Here is a 17,617-nt window from a genome sequence, read left to right as displayed (position 1 = left end):
AGAAAATTAAAGATTCTTAAAATAGGAAAAAGGCAAGAAATTTACAAAAAAAAAAGGTTTTATGAAGAAAAATGAAAATAACGGTCTATTTTGGCCTAAAATATCCTTCTTAAAAAGGTTTATGAGGTATTTTTTTTTAATATAAAGAAATAACATAATATTAAAATAATAATAAAATAATTTAAAAAAAAATTAAAACCTTAACAGTTAGAAAGCACCTAACAGCATAGACCCCCCTAACAGATCTTACTGGACACACATAGAACTATGTTAGCGCTAGCAGCGCAGTCGCTGTCTCAGCTGACGTCGCTGCCGCTGCTAGCGTCGCTGTCAACGTCGACGCTGGCCGAAAAAAACACGTTTTTGTGTTTTCTGTGCAGAAGGCATTCACACCGAAAAGTTTTTCCTGCTGCACGTGCTTTTCACGTTTTCCCCCCCCCCACCCAAGCCCACCGAGCATCTCTGCCTCGAACGCGCTCTTTCATCCACGCACTCCCTCTCTGTCGCACACGCTTAGCCGGTTTTTTGTTTAACAAAAATATTGCATACCTAAGTGGGCCACCGCAATATATGAAGTTTACAGATGTTTTTTTTTGGAAATTTCTTTTTTTGAAAATATTCGAAATTCTTGCACAATTTTGATAAAATAATTTCCAAAAATTTGATTGTTTTTTGGTTTTTTTATTTTATTTTATGTAGGTGATGCAATCACATTCTCCTTCTTCTCTCTCGCTCTTGCACTTAAAACTCTGATTTTTTATTTTAATTTTTTATATTTTACTGGTGTTGTTGTTGTTATTGTTTACTATTACGCGAAGTATTGCCGATTTATGCGTGTGTTGTTTTTGTTATGGCAACTCTTTTGGGTTTTCAGGACGAGTCTTGAGGTGAAAGCGGCGCGTGTTAATGCACCACTTCCTGTTGGGCTACTGTACCGTTATTATTTTGTGCATTGCCGGCAAAGCAACTCTCTTTTTTCGCTCAGCCCTCGCTCCCACTCTCTCTCTCTCTCTCTTAGCAGCAGAGGCAGCTGGGAAAACTGCAACTCCGGGCATGCGATTTGAACCCACCAAAGATGGGTTAACATCAGAGAGCTTTGCAGATGCGCGTTAACTTCGGGCTAACGGGAGATGCTCGCTCGGGTGTTTTGTCAGATTTCGGTTTTCGCCTTTTCGGTTTCTCCGCTTTCGGGGCTTTTGTTGATGTAGGTCTGGATTTTCAGGACACGTGTCCCTGGTGGCTAAGGAGGGGGAGGTGGTGCTGTGGGGGATTTTAGGGCTTTCCCCAATTTTGGCCGCCTATTCTTCCGCCTTTCATTTAAAACTTTATATTTTTTTGTAGCCAACTTTTAGGCTTCACAGGAGTCTCGACCAAAACTATAGTTGATATATTTTATTTTATTTTTTTTTTAAATAAAAATATATCCTATAACTGCATTGGTATTAGTGCACGTGTGCGTGTGAGTTCAATAGCATTTTGGGCGAAAGGCGAAAAAAAAAGAAAGAAAGAAAGAAACAACAATAAAAAGCAGCAGCTTGCAGCTGCAGTGAGAGAGAAAGCCAAAAAGTTTTGGACAAAACAGAGAACCTGGAAGAGAGCACAGCCATGCAGAGAGCTAGTTGCTGCTTAACAGTTAGTTAACAGTTAGCTGGCATAAGCGATTAAAAGCTTTTCAGAGAAAGAGAAAGAGGAGAGAGCGTAAAATGAGTGGGGTAAATGTACGGTACTTCTGCAAAAGGATCGCGAGATCGGAGCCATAAGGAAGCATCAGGGAAGGATAGGGATCCTCATGGAAGGAAAATAAAAAAGATAAATAAATAATAATGCATTTTTAATAGAAAATGGGTCTTATTAATAGAATTTTAATACAGGTATAATATTATTTAGGTACTATAATAGTTATAAAGGTAATAACAGTCATAAAAGTAATAATAATAATAATAGTAAGCATAGTAATAATAGTAATAATATTAATAATAGTAATGATAGTGATAGTGATCATTTTAATAAAATGAAAATTCAAAAAATATATTTAAAGTAAAACGAGTAAAAAAATAATATTATTTATGATTATATTGCTGGAACTTATGATAATAGTTTTTTTTTTTAATTTTAATATTTTATTCAAAAATATATACTAAAATTAGTAAAAGAATAACAATAATTACCAATGCCGATAATAAAAATACATATGTACATATTTTAATAATATATGTAAATAGTAACACTGCTAATGATGAAATTAATTGCTTAAAATAACACAAATATTGATACTATTTCAGATAATAATAAAAGTAAAACTGCTCATAATAATACGATTAATGATAATATTAAAGCAAATACAGATAAGCCCTACACTAATTGCCCTACCGATATTGTCAATATTTATGAATAAAATAAAAAGGTATGCTGGTACTAGTTAAAATAATACTTATACTTGTAATATTAATGGATATACCTATAATTATGATTCTTATACTTATTATGGTAACTTTACTTAGGGTTATAATACTAATTACCATGATTATATTGCAAATACTGATAATATAAATAGGTAAACTGATATTACAATATTTGATGATAATAGTTGCAATCCTTATAATAATAATGCTAAAACTCACATTATTTATACTAATACTAATAATAGAAGTATGAAATATTTTAATATTTCATTCCGTAATAATAATATAATTCCGATAACGAAACTAATGATAATGCTGGTAATATTAATAGTAATAAATAAAGTTATAATAGTAATAATAGTTATATAGTGGTAATAATAGTAATATAATAGTAATGATAATAGTAATGATCCTAACAAATAATAATAATAATAATACTGATAAATACATAACACTAATATTCATAATAGTAGTGATACTAACAACAATAATACGAAAGATACTAATAACTCAAAAATAGTGATATTGATAGTAATATAATATACCTATAGTGATAAAAAATAACAATGCTCATAATAATAATACTAATACTTATAAGAATAACACTAGTACTGATAATAGTAGTATTAATAATGTAAAAAATAATAATTCTAATACCCATACTTATACTAATACTGATAATATTAATATTAATACAAAAAATAAAACAATTGCAACTATTACAACAATGTTACTAAAAAAGATACTAATAATTCAAATACTAATACTGATAAAAATAACACTAGTACTGATAATATTAATGTTAAAATTGTCAAAAATAATAATTCCTATACCCACAATAAAAAAAAACTCCAAAACCTAAAAACCCAAACGCAAATCGCTCAATAAACGTACTACTATGTTGTGATCTACAGACCGAAAGCCGATAAGATAAGGAATCGGAAACGGTATATTACCAAGAATTCTAAAGTGTAAGGTTCTGGGCATTCGACTGATAAGGGAACACACAATAAGAACCATTAATTGTTTGTCCAAAAAATCAAATATCAAAAATAAAGACATTCCGACAAGTTTCAAGAAAGCGAAGGAAGAAGATACTGACCTCAACAAGATACTACCATATACTTATTATAAAATCTTGTCAATAAAATACCGAAATAAAAATACCAACATAAGTTTGCCATAAAATAACTATTATTTAATGGTATTATTATTTAAAACCTTTTAGGCCGAAAGAGTATACAGCTTGAGTACAGTTCTCCTAAAAGTGAAACCTATTAATTTTGAAGCTACAAAGGCGTGGAAAGACTACAAGTGCCACATACTATATAGAGAGAGATATATAGGATCAATTCCGGTGATGGGAATGGGCCCTGCAAGTGTGACCCTGGAGGGGAAAGAGGCCGGCATACTCCTTGATGGTCACCTCCAGGTAGAGCGATTCGGTGTTGTTGTTTGTCAGTATCTTGAGGTCCTTGCCGCCCAGTCGCATATGATAGTGGCGGGACTGCATGACGGCCCGGCACTGGTGGGACTTCCGAAGACCCCTTACCTTCAGTATCGAACTGACGCTGGCGTCCAGCCGGCGATTGAAAACGGTTATCATGCAATGAATGGGCTGGGGCAGGTCCATGCTCATCATCCACAAGGTCAGGACGTCCGACTCGTCGTCGGGGGTGACCGGGTAGTCGGAATCGGTGTCACCGTGGCAACCTCCGGCAATGTCCCTAAAGCGAACCCTGCGTCTCGATTCCGGTCGATTCCGGCAGATCATCACAAACAATGGCAAGCATCCTTCCAAGTTCGCAAAGGATTCGGGCAGATCCTTGTTCGGGGTGGGCATGAACCGGCGAATGGGCAATGTGCAGTGGCGACCTCTGACCCCGCCATAGACCAGTACGGATATGCAGGTGTTGCGGCCCAAATCCAAGTTCTTGGGTTCGAAGACGACCAGCAGCCGGTTCTCCTCGAAGGTCTCCGTCACCTGGACGCTCGTATCGCCGTGGTACTCCAGGTAGTGGATCAGCAGGTGCTCATTACGCACCATCGGGCAACGACGCCGCCCGAAGGGGCAGGGGTGCTTCTCGCCCAGCCTTACGATCGGCCTCACCACAAAGCCCTGGGCCACGATGCGCTGGCGGTACTCCTCGTCGGACATGTCCTGCAGCAGGCGCACCTGTCCCAGCCGGAACGCCAGGTCCTGGCGCTGCTCGTCCAGCGTCAGCTTGGCAAACTCACCAGCAAAGTACTTGGCCCGGTCGAGGTCGTCGTCCTCCTCGAAGAGCGGAGTCGTCAGGCAGCCGGCATCCAGCCGATCGATCGGCTGGTACTTAAGTGCGGATCCCAGCCGATAGAGTCCGTGGCTGGGCGGCTTCTTGCAGTAGTAGATTGGCATCTTCCACACCGCCGTGAGAGTGTCTGACTCTAGGTCCTGGTATTGGCCCTCACTGGAGTGACGGGAAGTTTGGAGTTCACTGTCAGCCTCATAGCCGGCCAAGCTCCTGCCAGGGGAGGACGATCGGCTGCCCGCGTTATGATCCAGTTTCGGCTTCTTCAGGCAGGAACGTCGTGGTGTGGTCTTCTGCATGACCGTCACGAAGGAGCGCTTACTCTTTGGCTCCTCCTCACAGCTGCAGCTCGATGCCGATTCGCGCTCCCAGCGCTCCGCCAGTGCCTCCTCCGAATAGCTGATGGATCGGGGCTGCACCAGTGCCTTTAGCACCGGCACTGTGGATCTACGTGACTGATATCTGGGCGCCACAACCTCCTCCTTTTTGTCCTCTTCATGGATGTTCGTCTTTGCGTAATTCCAGCTCAGCACAGGCTCCGGACTTGATGATCTGGAGTAGCTACGCTGCCGCATCCCATCCTTTCTGTTGTTGTTTCTGTAAGGTCCTCGTTTCTGGTCCGCCATCTCCACCTCCTTATTATCGAAAATAGATCCTTGATTTTCCAACTTGTGTTTCAATAAACTGTCCCGTTTATTTTCCGTTTCTAGATTTTGGATTTTTAAAAATTGTTTTTCTTTCGGAGGCGTCTGACCTTTCCAGTTCAGTCGACGGCTATGAAATGAACTCTCCAGTCTCGTCGAACCCCCAGCTGTCACTTTGTAGCTTGATTTTCTTCTCAAGGCTATAGTGTCGTGATTCTCCAAACTATGTTGATCGTTCAGGAAACCGCCCTGCATTCTGGTCTCACCCTTCCTGCGCTCCAGATAGTCCATGGAGTAGAGCTCCAGGGCCGTGACCGGCAGGCCCATCTTCTCGAAATGTAAGCTCCGCCGAAACAGATCCACGAAACCCACAGATCCTCTGGGAGGATATTCCTCGGATGAGGTTGATATCTCGTCTTCGGTGGGTGGCTGGGGTGACTGGGCTGACTGGGGTGACTGTGGTGGCTGTCTCCCCTCCCAGACTGTACCACCCACCGCTCGATCCGGTTCCTTGTCCTCGATGCGATGGACCAACTTCAGATACCCATGGGCCAGCTGGCTCATCACTCGCTTCACTAAACGGACTCTACTTAGGAGGCTCTACAGATCTCTGATGGAGTCTACCTACCAGTTGTCGATTGTTGTGGAAACATCGTCTGCCTGTCACGGCCATCGTCCTCGTCGTCCTCCTCCCCGGAGACCTGATCCTTGTCCCCCCTACCCCGATGATCCTTACCACCGATTCGTGATGTTGTCGTAGGAGGTGTTGCCTTCCCTTCCAAGTAACAGAACTTTTTGCCCATAATTGTGCTTTTTGTTGTTTTTGAAAGAAATTTTAATTTAAATTTTTAAAATTTTTTTTATATATTTTTTTTGTTTTGGAAACCAAAAGTTGTGACGAAAATTTAAAAGGGTTGCTGTGGTTTATATGGTTATCCCAAAACAAAAATTGCCTTATAATCGTTATTGCAACTATTGGAATTATCTCAGCTGTTTGCCAACAAAAATCGCACCTGTGTCTGACACCTGACCGCCTGGGGTATCTTGGGCTTATCTTCCGTGGAAGAAGGAGGTGACTGGTGACTCTGGTGACTACACTCCGCCGACATAAAGCAGCTGGCCCAGTAATAAAATCACTCGACTATACCGTAACCTGAACACCTGTTCCACAATACGATTCGATAAGCTGGCGACCCTCTCGAGACCCTCCGATGCCGTAAAAATTATACGGCTCGGTAACGTCTAATCTCTCTACGATTTCCCCCAAAAACCTACCCATGAGAACTACGACAAGGTAGAGTACTTTGCTGCCGGATGAGTGATTCATTTCGGGTATATCTTGGAAATAAGTCCCCGATTCGGGGAACCAAATGAAAGGTTAGTTATACAAAGTTTTGGGTTAGAATGGGGGTTTTAAGATCTTGGAATAGTTGTAATCCTTTCATCATAAAGTACCTCAAGTACCTTTTCTGTAGGATCATGTGTAGTAGAGGAAGTTGACTTTTGCGAAACACAATTGGAGCCGAGGTTGATATACCCTTGCAGTTAAAACCGGATGTATATCGCAAGCATCGGATATAGTTGGCCGATCCTTATGAGAATATGATAATATAATCCAATTAATTACAATAAAATATGTAAAAAAAAGTCCCAAGCTTCTATGTTCAAAAATATCAATGTTGGTATTTCTACCAAAAACCATTTTTGATCGTTCAGTTATAGGGCAGCTATGTTTTCTTAAGCTTGTAATTTTCCTGAAAAGTCAGTAAATAATAGTTCTCTTACAAATTAAAGTTTATAAAAAAGAAAACCAAATAATTATTCTATTTAGAAGATATAGGAAGAATACTCCAAGCAAGAAAACATTCAAGAACTTAAATATTCTTACAGCGTCTGATATTACAAGTTAGTCTTACTTACTTAAGTTTTTAAAAATAAATGCTAAATTAATGAAGAAAAAATATAAATACATTTTGGATAAACATTTAAAAGTTTTCTTTTTAAAGTTTAAATATATATATTAAATATATTAAATACTGAGATCCCTCAGTTATGGTAACCCCCATCTCCTCCTTAGATCTTGACCTCTAGTATCTAATCAGCCCCTTCGTTGCAGAGCTCAGTAGTTGGCCCTTAATCACCTGTCGCCAGGTGATTGCCCAGCACTGATGTTAATCCGCCGGCCGATAAGAAGAGAACCCATTAATGGAGCCCCGAGCCCCAAACCCGAGAATTTCAGAAGCTTATCGGAGGAGGAGATAAGCCCACCGGCATGGAGGAATCTAATCACACTCCAAGTACTCCAAACGATTTCCGATACAGAACCGTGCTAATGGCTTGACTATTGTTTGGTAATGTGTATTTTAGTTTAGTAACTGGCGTGCGGCCGGCGCGACTTCATCCATCGATTGGAAACTAAACCCGTTTCTTTTTTTTTTGAGTGTTTGTGGCAATGAAAGTGTTGTTGTTGATCCTCTGGCTAGCTTTCGGGCTGGCTCGGGCCCAGGAGCAGTTGGGCTGCATCTGGTATGGACAGAGTCACATGATCGGCTCCCATTGGCAGAATCTGGCAGACACCGATCCGGCCAGGCCGCTGAACAATGCCGCCGCCGAGGCGATTTTTGCTCGGAGATGTCCTCTCCTGTACAAGGAGTACAAGGGGGAGAGCGGCCAGGACGAACTGGTACTGTGCTGTGATGCCGCCCAGATCGACACCATGGACAGTGGCCTCTCCCAGGCCGATGGAGTGTTCTCACGATGCCCCACCTGTACGCGGAACATGGCTCAGACCGTGTGCGCCATGACCTGTGCCAAGAACCACACCCTCTTCCTCACAGCGTACACGGCCGCGAATCCGGAGGGGAAGGACTACGTCGAGTCGATCGACTATCGGATATCGGACACCACCGTTTCGGGCATCTACAACAGCTGTGTGGGCATCCAGCACACCCAGACCGGGCGCCCGGCCATGGACTTGGGCTGTGGGGCCTACAACGCCAAGACCTGCAACTACCGGAGGTGGTACGCCTTCATGGGCGATGTTGATGGCGACTATGTGCCCTTCCAGATCAACTACCAGTGGTCGGACGACGCCGGCGAGGGCTTCACGGCCGACTACCTGGAGCTGTTCCCCCTCAAGTGCGGCGAGAGCTACGAGGATAGCTACGCGTGTGCCTGCATCGATTGCGATGAGTCCTGTCCCCTGACCGAGGCACCCACCGGCCCGGAGGAGCTCTGGAAGATCGCCGGCCTCTATGGTGTTACCTTCATTGTTGGTCTGTTGATTGCCGCGGTCTGCTCATTCCTGATCTTTTGGGGCGCCCGGAGCGGCAGCACATCCCCCAGTTGTTGCATGCCGACCCTCTTCGGAGATTTCTTCTACGTGGGCTTCCGGCACTGGGGCACCTTCTGCGCCCGGCATCCGGTTCTGGTGCTGGCCCTGTGCTCCTGGGCCATCGGTGGACTGTCGTACGGCATCCGGTACATGACCATCACCACGGATCCCGTCGAGCTGTGGGCCAGCGAAAAGAGCCAGACCAGGATCGAGAAGGACTACTTCGATCAGCACTTTGGACCCTTCTACCGCACCAATCAGCTCTTCATCAAGGCCATCAACCAGACCTACGTGGGTTTCTTTTTGAATTCCTGGGGGTACAGACCTCTTTTCATGTCCTTTGTCCTTTTTCCAGTTCACCCACGAGGCTCCCAGTGGCCTGCTCGAGTTCGGACCTGCCTTCGAGTACAACTTCCTGAAGGAAGTCTTCGAGCTGCAGGAGTCCATCATGCAGCTGGGCGTTGCGGACGGCGAGGGTCTGGACAAGATCTGCTACGCCCCCGTTCTGATGGCCGGCCAGACCCCCGACATCGATCACTGTGTCGTCCAGTCGGTCTTCGGCTACTTCCAGCACGACATGTCCAAGTTCGAGAACTCCTATGTGGACAGCAACGGCTACACCATCAACTACCTCAACCAGCTGGAGGATTGCCTCAGGTGAGTGTCCCCCCTCCCCCCTCCGAAGGGTGTTTCCCCCGCCAGTGGCCCTCATCCCACTCATCCCACCTCATCTCACTCCTTTCAGAGTGCCCATGATGGAGGACTGCTTCGGCACCTATGGCGGTCCTATCGAACCCGGCATTTCTGTGGGTGGCATGCCCAAGGTGCCCGTGGGCGAGGATCCCGACTACATGCTGGCCACCGGTTTGGTGATCACCTTCCTGGGCAAGAACCAGAACGACGCCTCCAAGCTGGAGCCCAACGAGAAGTGGGAGAAACTGTTCGTGGACTTCATGCGAGACTACCAGAGCGACCGGCTGGACATCGCCTATTCGGCGGAGCGATCCATCCAGGACGCCATCGTGGAGCTGTCGGAGGGCGAGGTGGGCACCGTGGTCATTAGCTACCTGGTGATGTTCGCCTACGTGGCGGTGGCCCTCGGCCATATTCGCAGCTGCCTGGGCTTCCTGCGCGAGTCGAGGATCATGCTCGCCATCGGTGGCATTGTCATCGTGATGGCCTCGGTCACCTGCAGTCTGGGCTTCTGGGGCTACCTGGACGTCACCACCACCATGCTGGCCATCGAGGTGATACCCTTTCTGGTCCTGGCCGTCGGCGTTGACAACATCTTCATCATGGTCCACACCTACCACCGGCTGGATCACACCCAGTTCCCGACCACCCACGAGGCAATTGGCGAGGCCATCGGCCAGATTGGTCCCTCGATCCTCCAGACGGCGGGCAGTGAGATGGCCTGCTTCGCCATCGGCTGCATCGCCGACATGCCGGCCGTGAAGACCTTTGCGATGTACGCCGCCATTGCCATCCTCCTGAACTTCCTGCTCCAGATCACCGCCTTTGTGGCCCTGATGGCCATCGACGAGCGTCGCTACCAGGACGGTCGCCTGGACATGCTCTGCTGCCTGCGCAGTGGCAGCTCCAAGAAGCTATCGGGCGAGGAGACGGCCGCCGCTGAGAGGAGCAAGGAGGCCGGAATGCTGGAGAGCTTGTTCAAGAACTTTTACTCGCCTTTCCTGTTCGCCAAGTAAGTCCTTCGGCTAGTCCTTCCATTATTCCATGTCCTTATCCCATATCCCCCCCAGACCCGTCAAGGTGGCTGTCCTGCTGATCTTCACCGTGGTCACCTGCCTATCCATAATGGTGGCACCCTCCATCGAAAAGGGACTCGACCAGGAGATGTCCATGCCAAAGAACTCGCATGTCGTCAAGTACTTTCGCTACATGGTCGACCTCCTGGCCATGGGTGCTCCGGTCTATTGGGTCCTCAAGCCGGGTCTCAACTACTCCCAGCCGCTGCAACAGAACCTCATCTGCGGCGGTGTCGAGTGCAACAACAACTCGCTCTCCGTCCAGCTCTACACCCAGTCACGGTATCCGGAAATCACCAGCATGGCCAGGCCGGCTGCCTCCTGGCTGGATGACTACATCGACTGGCTGGCCATCACCGACTGTTGCAAGTACAATGTCACCACCATGGGTTTCTGCTCCAGTAGTAAGTGTTTCTACCAAGAGTCCTTTGAAGATTTTATTGAGTTTTTTTCTAAAAATCTAGACTCCAAGAGCGACGACTGCTTGCCGTGCGAGCGCGGCTTCACGGAGAATGGCCTGCGACCGGATGCCGAGACCTTCAGCAAGTACATACCCTTCTTCCTCTTCGATCTTCCAGATGCCGAGTGCGCCAAGGCGGGCCGGGCCTCCTACGCAGACGTGAGTACTAAGGAGAATCTCTTCCATGGAGGAGATGAGAGACTAATCTTTGTTGAGAATCTTTTCAGGCCGTCATTTACACCATCGACGACGAGGGCATGTCCACCGTGGGTGACTCCTATTTCATGCAGTATTCCACCACCTCGACCACCTCTGTGCAGTTCTACACGCAGCTGAGTGAAGTCCGGAGGATCGCCGGCGAGATCAACACGATGTTCGAGGAGAACGGCGTCGATGCCGAGATCTTCGCCTACTGCGTCTTCTACATCTACTACGAGCAGTATCTGACCATCTGGGAGGACACAATGTTCTCCCTGGGCATGTCCCTGCTGGCCATCTTCCTGGTGACCCTGCTGGTCACCGGCCTGGACATCACCTCCACCCTGATAGTCCTCTTCATGGTCATCTGCATTCTGCTCAACATGGGCGGCATGATGTGGGCCTGGAGCATCAATCTGAATGCCATATCGCTGGTCAACCTGGTCGTCTGCACGGGCATCGGTGTGGAGTTTGTGGCCCATATTGTGAGGTCCTTCAAGAGGGCCGAGGGCACGGCCCAGGAGCGCGCCCGCTTCTCCCTCAATGTCACCGGCAGCAGTGTCCTGTCGGGCATAACGCTCACTAAGTTTGCCGGCATTGTCGTTCTGGGCTTCTCCAATTCGCAGATATTCCAGGTCTTCTACTTCCGGATGTATCTGGGCATTGTCTTGATTGGAGCGGCCCATGGGTTGATCCTGTTGCCGGTCTTGTTGAGTCTCATGGGGCCACTGGACAGCATGGCGGGGAGTCCTAGAACTTCCCTAGTACCCAGGGCGTCCAGCACCTCTACGACCTCCGAGGCCTCAAGAACTTCCTCTCCCAAGTCCCCAACTCCCACTGTCTGATGAACGGCAGTACCATATATATCCCAGTACTGCGAGAGTACCGGATATCTTATATCTGATCTGCTATATAGTTTGTAAACTGCGGTGTGAGTGGAACCGAGTGCCTGGCTGTGTGTCTGCGAGGGAGAGCTTATTTAATTGAAACCCTCTAGTATTTATGAACAAAAAATGAATGTGAAACAAGCTTTGAAATAAACTTTTCAAGAAAGATAATCCTCTGTGGGGCTCAGTAGCAGTCACTCATTGTTTATCGACGTGGCACCTTTGCCTTTTATGGCTTTAAGCAACTGCCCAACTGCCCAGCCACCGTCAAAACAATAAACAGAAACGGAGATGGAGATGGAGACGCGGCTATAACTTCACGGAAAGTACACCATCCCCCGCTAAGCCCTAAGCCAGGCAGCCTTTCTCAACCCTTGTGGACAGTTCACGTCTTACGCCTTTTTGGGGGATAAGTTAAGCTGTGATTTTTTTTTTAAAGATATTCCTAAGAGTTCTCCCCAATGAGAACTACAAATGCTCTCTAAAAGAAGTATATACCCAGGGCCTATACTATAATTTTTAAACCTCTAGTACCTCTAATTAAATAAAATATTAAATTATAACAAATAATTAGCATATCAGCAAAGCCAACAGGGCGTATGATGGATGTAAGAATATTAAGTATACGCCATGTGGTATACATTTTAATGCCATTTTTGCCATTTCCGCAGTTATTTGTATTTAAAATTGATTTAAAAAAAAAACATTGAATAATTTATAGAGCATTCTACGCTTTGCTAATAATCCGGTTTTGTTGATTCTATTATTTTGCTGGCCTTTTTAAAGGAGTAAGTTTTCGTTGCTTTTAACTGCTTTGCCAGTCGAGCAGTCGAGTGTTTTGCGGCAACACCCTTAAAACGAGTCGAGTGTTTTTAATTAAAATTAATAAAGTTTCAAATGCTTTTTGTGAGAAAAGCAGCAAACATTTCTTCTTTCCAAAAACTCAAACAATCACTCAAGGCGAGCATGTGTGAGTGTTTCTGTGTTTGGACATTAAGATTCATGCCGGCAAGCACTTGAAATAGCCGACAATTGAAAAGCATAATTATAAATGTATCAACTAATGCATATGGCAAAATCAATTAGCAATTACCCCCAAAAACACACACACACATACATACTATGACATCCAAAGAATATATCTACATATAGCACACATATATTCGAGATGAAGTGCAAATTGAGTTGGCCAAGTGTCTGTTGGATGGGTTGGCCTGTTTTTCATCCTACACTTTAATTGCCATTGAAATGCGACTGTCTGGCCTTCGGGCCTTAACAATGCCAAGTGCTAATGCCAAAAATTTTACCAAATGAGCCGGAAAACAACTCACAAAAGAAAATAAACACGTGCCCCATTCACAAAATACCCAACACATTTGATGATCTTTAATGGCAGAATGCTTGACAAGTGCGGTTTAGTTTGTAAATTGTGCATTTCGAGTGTTTTTTTTTTTTTTTATTCAGTTTTCATTCGAAAAGTCTAGTCCAGTATGGTAATGGCCATTAAATGAAGAGCCACCTTGTTCTCAATTGATATTCGAGAGGCCTTTCAAGTGGCTGGCAGTATTCTGGATGGGAGTTCATAATCATAATTTGTTCTAAGGGTTAGTGATTTAATTAAAGGTAAATATAGAGAGTTAATAGTTTTATTGTTGATTAATCAGAAATATTATCTAGCTATCTAAACTGCTTACTATGGCACTTTCTATTTCATTTATTTATTATCTACGCTATAAATTCTAGATATTTGTTTTTATAGACTATATGATACTCTATGGTACTTTATTATCCAATTTTTTTATCATCCAAGTAAATGCCTTCTAGAAAGTAATAATTATGTGAGTATTAAGTCCACACTGTGCCTAGCGGTAAGGTATTATGTGTCTTGAGTAGCAATGGGCACACTAAGAGTAACTGTAAACACAACCAAGTGTATATTTAGTTGAAAAAATAAAGAAATTTAAAAGAAAATAAATTTTATTAAAAATATTTAAAAAAATATTTTAAAAAATATCAATCTGTCAATATAGCTTCTTCCTATTCACTACCACTCGAAGATCTACTATACCAATGATTTATTATGTATAAGCTATGGTACCTGGTACATCTACTATCCTACTGTTCTGTACTATACTATTCTTTTATTATATTTTATAAGAATTTTAATCATTAAGTGAATATTAAGTCCACACTGTCTAGATTTAGCGGGTTTCTTTATTTAATGTAGAAACAGACACACTTAAAGTAACTTAAATACCAATAAAATGTATATTAATTTAAAAACCTTTAGAAATTGAAACGAAAAATCATTTTAATTAAAAAAAAAAAATATTTTAAGTCAATCTGGCATATTTATTTATAAATTTTTATTATAAAGTCATATAAGGAAGGAATATCCCATTGACTACCAACTAATCATACAATCTATTTCATTTACTATTTTCTAAGACTATATATGTTAGTTTCTATATACTATATGATACCTAGTACCCTTCTATTCTGTGTACCCTTCCTGTTAATCTTTCAGAAATATTTCATGGGTGAAGTTTTTATTTTGTTTTAATTTTGAATAGTTAGAGTTATTAACTGTTCAGAGCTCTTACTATTAAGTACCAGTATTCAGTTTGATCATAATATCTATATACCCATTATATATATATAAAGTCTATCTGTAATATCACATTATATATGCCATATTAGACACTTTATATTCCTTTTACTTTAAAGAATAGTTTATATTTCTATTATATTTCAATTTCTATAGTCACATGGTATCAGTCAGTTTCTATATAGATGGTATCTGGAACTGTACTATCCCTTATTTTTAACCTTTCAAATATATCAGAAGACTCTATAACACATATTATTTCTTCTCTCCCTCTGCCTAAACCCATAACCGATATACCTTTCTTCCTTTACTCCAAAAATACCTGCCATAAACACTTCCCAAAAGATATCTCAAATTCCATTAGTAGCATCTTGCCAGACTCAGACCGCAAAATGGAAAACGCAAAAATGAAAACCCCGAAAAATCCAAGGCATAAATCATTCGTATGAGCGGCAACACACATTTCCCACTGAAGTTCAGGCGAACGAATCAACGAATTAATGCCGCAAGTGTGGCAATAAAAATTTAAATTAATTGATTTTGTTTTTGGTGTGCGGCATTTGGCATGCGGCATGTGGCAAGTGGCATGTGTGGCCCCAAAAAAAAAAACAAAAAATATTCAAAAATAGGACGAGGCAAGAGCCTTAGAGGCTCTCCTACGCACGATATGCGGACTCGGGACCCATAACCAGGTCATAACTCACGAGGGGAAGGCATTAAAATAAAATTCTGCGCATAATATTAATCGGTTATTGGCCAAGAGACCTACAGAGGCAGTAAAGGCCGTAAATGTATTAACTGTATCAGAAAACTTGCCATCCAAAAAGCACCAACTGACTGACTTAGCTTCTCTTGGGAGATTTTATTTTATTTTATTAAAATACTAGAAGCATTTTTTATATTTATTCATCATTTAATTAATTCAAAATTTTTGGAAAATAGTTAAATTTTGTAATTATTTCCCTAAAATCATTTCTCTGCTTATAAGCTTCTTCAATAACTTGCATTTAGTATTTTATTCAAATATGCTATTAACGCCAAAATGTTTCTAAAGCGTTAGGGTATTAATATGTCCCCAAAATTATATTTAATAAACTGAAACGGGCACATTAAAACATATTCAAATTCATTTTAAGTCAAAAACTATAACTGGCAAACCCATAAAGAACTTGTTAAGTTTCAAAATAAAAAAAACAAACCATACTCTCTAAAACATACTTAATTTCAATTAAAAATTAAAAATTTCTTTAATCATTTCTAATAATTTCAATTAACATTTAGAAACCCAAACATAATCCAAACAAAGCACCGATTAACTGCCAATATTTCATTCTATAACATATTCATCTTTTGATTTTATAATCCAAGCCACATTAAATTCCTAAAACATCCCCTTTATTTTTCTTTGCGCCCAAAAATTGAACTTTTCAATTATTTTGCAATTAGTAGGTGCATTTGTAAATTCCATTTAAATTGGCGTGTAAATATTTTTTTGTTTTCCAGTTAGTTGGCTTAATTAATGCAATCAACTAAACCAAAACCAGAGGGCCAAAGTCAGTATTGTTGTATGGATTTTGGGTCCGAAATGACATGGCCTAAGCCGGGCTAAGCCTAACTCCATTCCGTTTCCGCATTCCGACTGGATGTCGGCAAATTGCTTTTTAATACAAATTAATTACAAAGGAGGAAATTCAATTTTTAGGAGATACACTATACGTATAGTAGTAGTTTACCGCCATTCTGCCAAAACCAAACGTGCAAAAATAGGAAATACGAGAAAAAAAAAGAAAAAAAAAAAGTTAATTAAAGCAACGCGCACATAAGCGTACTGGCACATTTTCAATGATGGAGATGGAATATTTAATTTATTCATTTGCTGACATAAACCCCGGACTATTGGACAACAGGACTACAGGGGTCTCCACTATCCTACCGGCTGTAGTCGAACCTCTCTCTCTCTCTCTCTCTCTCTCTGGTCTATAGACGAATCAGTAATTTATAAACGTGCTTATAAGCCGCAATCCAATTCGCAATTCGCAATTCGCGTTTTTGGCTAAAATTACACTTGCATCAGGCCAGAAACCCATTTCCAACCAGACCCCTTAACGGGCTTTCAGTGTCCTCCTCCATGAAAATGCTATCAACACTGACAAAACTCAAAAAACTGGCCAACTGGCCGTGGCCATGGCCATGGAATTGGCCTAGTCTATAGAGGCCACTACCCTCTACATTTTCCCAGGGATTTTTGCCCCCCAAAATGGGGGCTTATGAGGGGCCAAGGGGGGAGGGTATCAAAGAGAGGGTCTAAAACTAAAACTAAAAACTCCAAAACTGAAACTGAAGCCAAGCGAAAGCGCGCGAACGAATGAGATTTGGGTTTCTCCTGTCCAGTTTTTTTTTTTTTGTTCTTTATTTCAAAATTAAAATTGAAAATGAATTAAAGTTAACCCCAAACATACACAAAAAAATACTTGATTTATTAATGATAAAAAAAGGGTAATGGAGTCTAGAAAAGACTGATTCATCAGTTTGTATATTTTTTAGTAAACTAAACCAACTAATAGTTTTTTATTGAGATGGATGGATATTCGTTAATTGGTTAATGCATTTTTAAACTAAGCAGCTTGCTCTTTAAATAAATGTGCTGTTGATTCTATAATTAGTGCATTCGTAGGCTATAAGCTTGCTTTAAAATTTAACATATAAATTATATTATAATTCTTTTTATAAAAATAAAATTAATTAAAACATTAAATTAAAATTAAAATTAATTTTTAATAAATTTTTAGGACAGATGGTTTCACATTCTCTTAGAAATCAGTTAGTTTGCAGACTTAAAACCTTGATTTAAAATAATATAATAACCTATTTAAAAAAAAATAAATAGACTAAGCAAATAAGAAAGGCTAACTATACTATAAAGCGCTACTAAGAGCATAATGATCGTAAAAAAAGTGTCAAGCTTAGACTTCTTTACCTATGAATTTATAAATCACATGGATTGGTATTCTCCAATTAATTAATTTG

The 17,617-nt window shown here is 42.0% G+C and overlaps 2 protein-coding genes across 2 annotated transcripts; one reads left to right on the top strand and one right to left on the bottom strand.

The window, feature by feature from the left end:
* Nucleotides 1-3,594: 3,594 nt before the first annotated feature.
* On the bottom strand, nucleotides 3,595-6,238 carry LOC108133635 (uncharacterized). The gene is made up of 2 exons (XM_017253639.3): nucleotides 5,963-6,238; nucleotides 3,595-5,909 (listed from the first exon to the last, which is right to left on the bottom strand). The coding sequence occupies exons 1-2, from the start codon at nucleotides 6,135-6,137 to the stop codon at nucleotides 3,751-3,753; spliced, it is 2,334 nt and encodes a 777-aa protein (XP_017109128.2). The 5' UTR covers nucleotides 6,138-6,238; the 3' UTR covers nucleotides 3,595-3,750.
* Nucleotides 6,239-7,707: 1,469 nt separating this feature from the next.
* Nucleotides 7,708-12,153, top strand: Npc1b (Niemann-Pick type C-1b). Its single transcript, XM_017253642.3, has 6 exons — nucleotides 7,708-8,959; nucleotides 9,024-9,325; nucleotides 9,414-10,373; nucleotides 10,432-10,841; nucleotides 10,902-11,056; nucleotides 11,125-12,153. The coding sequence occupies exons 1-6, from the start codon at nucleotides 7,787-7,789 to the stop codon at nucleotides 11,938-11,940; spliced, it is 3,816 nt and encodes a 1,271-aa protein (XP_017109131.2). The 5' UTR covers nucleotides 7,708-7,786; the 3' UTR covers nucleotides 11,941-12,153.
* The last annotated feature ends 5,464 nt before the right edge of the window (nucleotides 12,154-17,617 follow it).

This window comes from Drosophila bipectinata, chromosome XR, assembly GCF_030179905.1.
Source record: "Drosophila bipectinata strain 14024-0381.07 chromosome XR, DbipHiC1v2, whole genome shotgun sequence".
In the NCBI taxonomy this organism is placed as follows: domain Eukaryota; kingdom Metazoa; phylum Arthropoda; class Insecta; order Diptera; family Drosophilidae; genus Drosophila; species Drosophila bipectinata.
The sequence above is the reverse complement of the archived record's forward strand: the minus strand, read 5'-3'. Positions and strand labels throughout refer to the sequence as shown.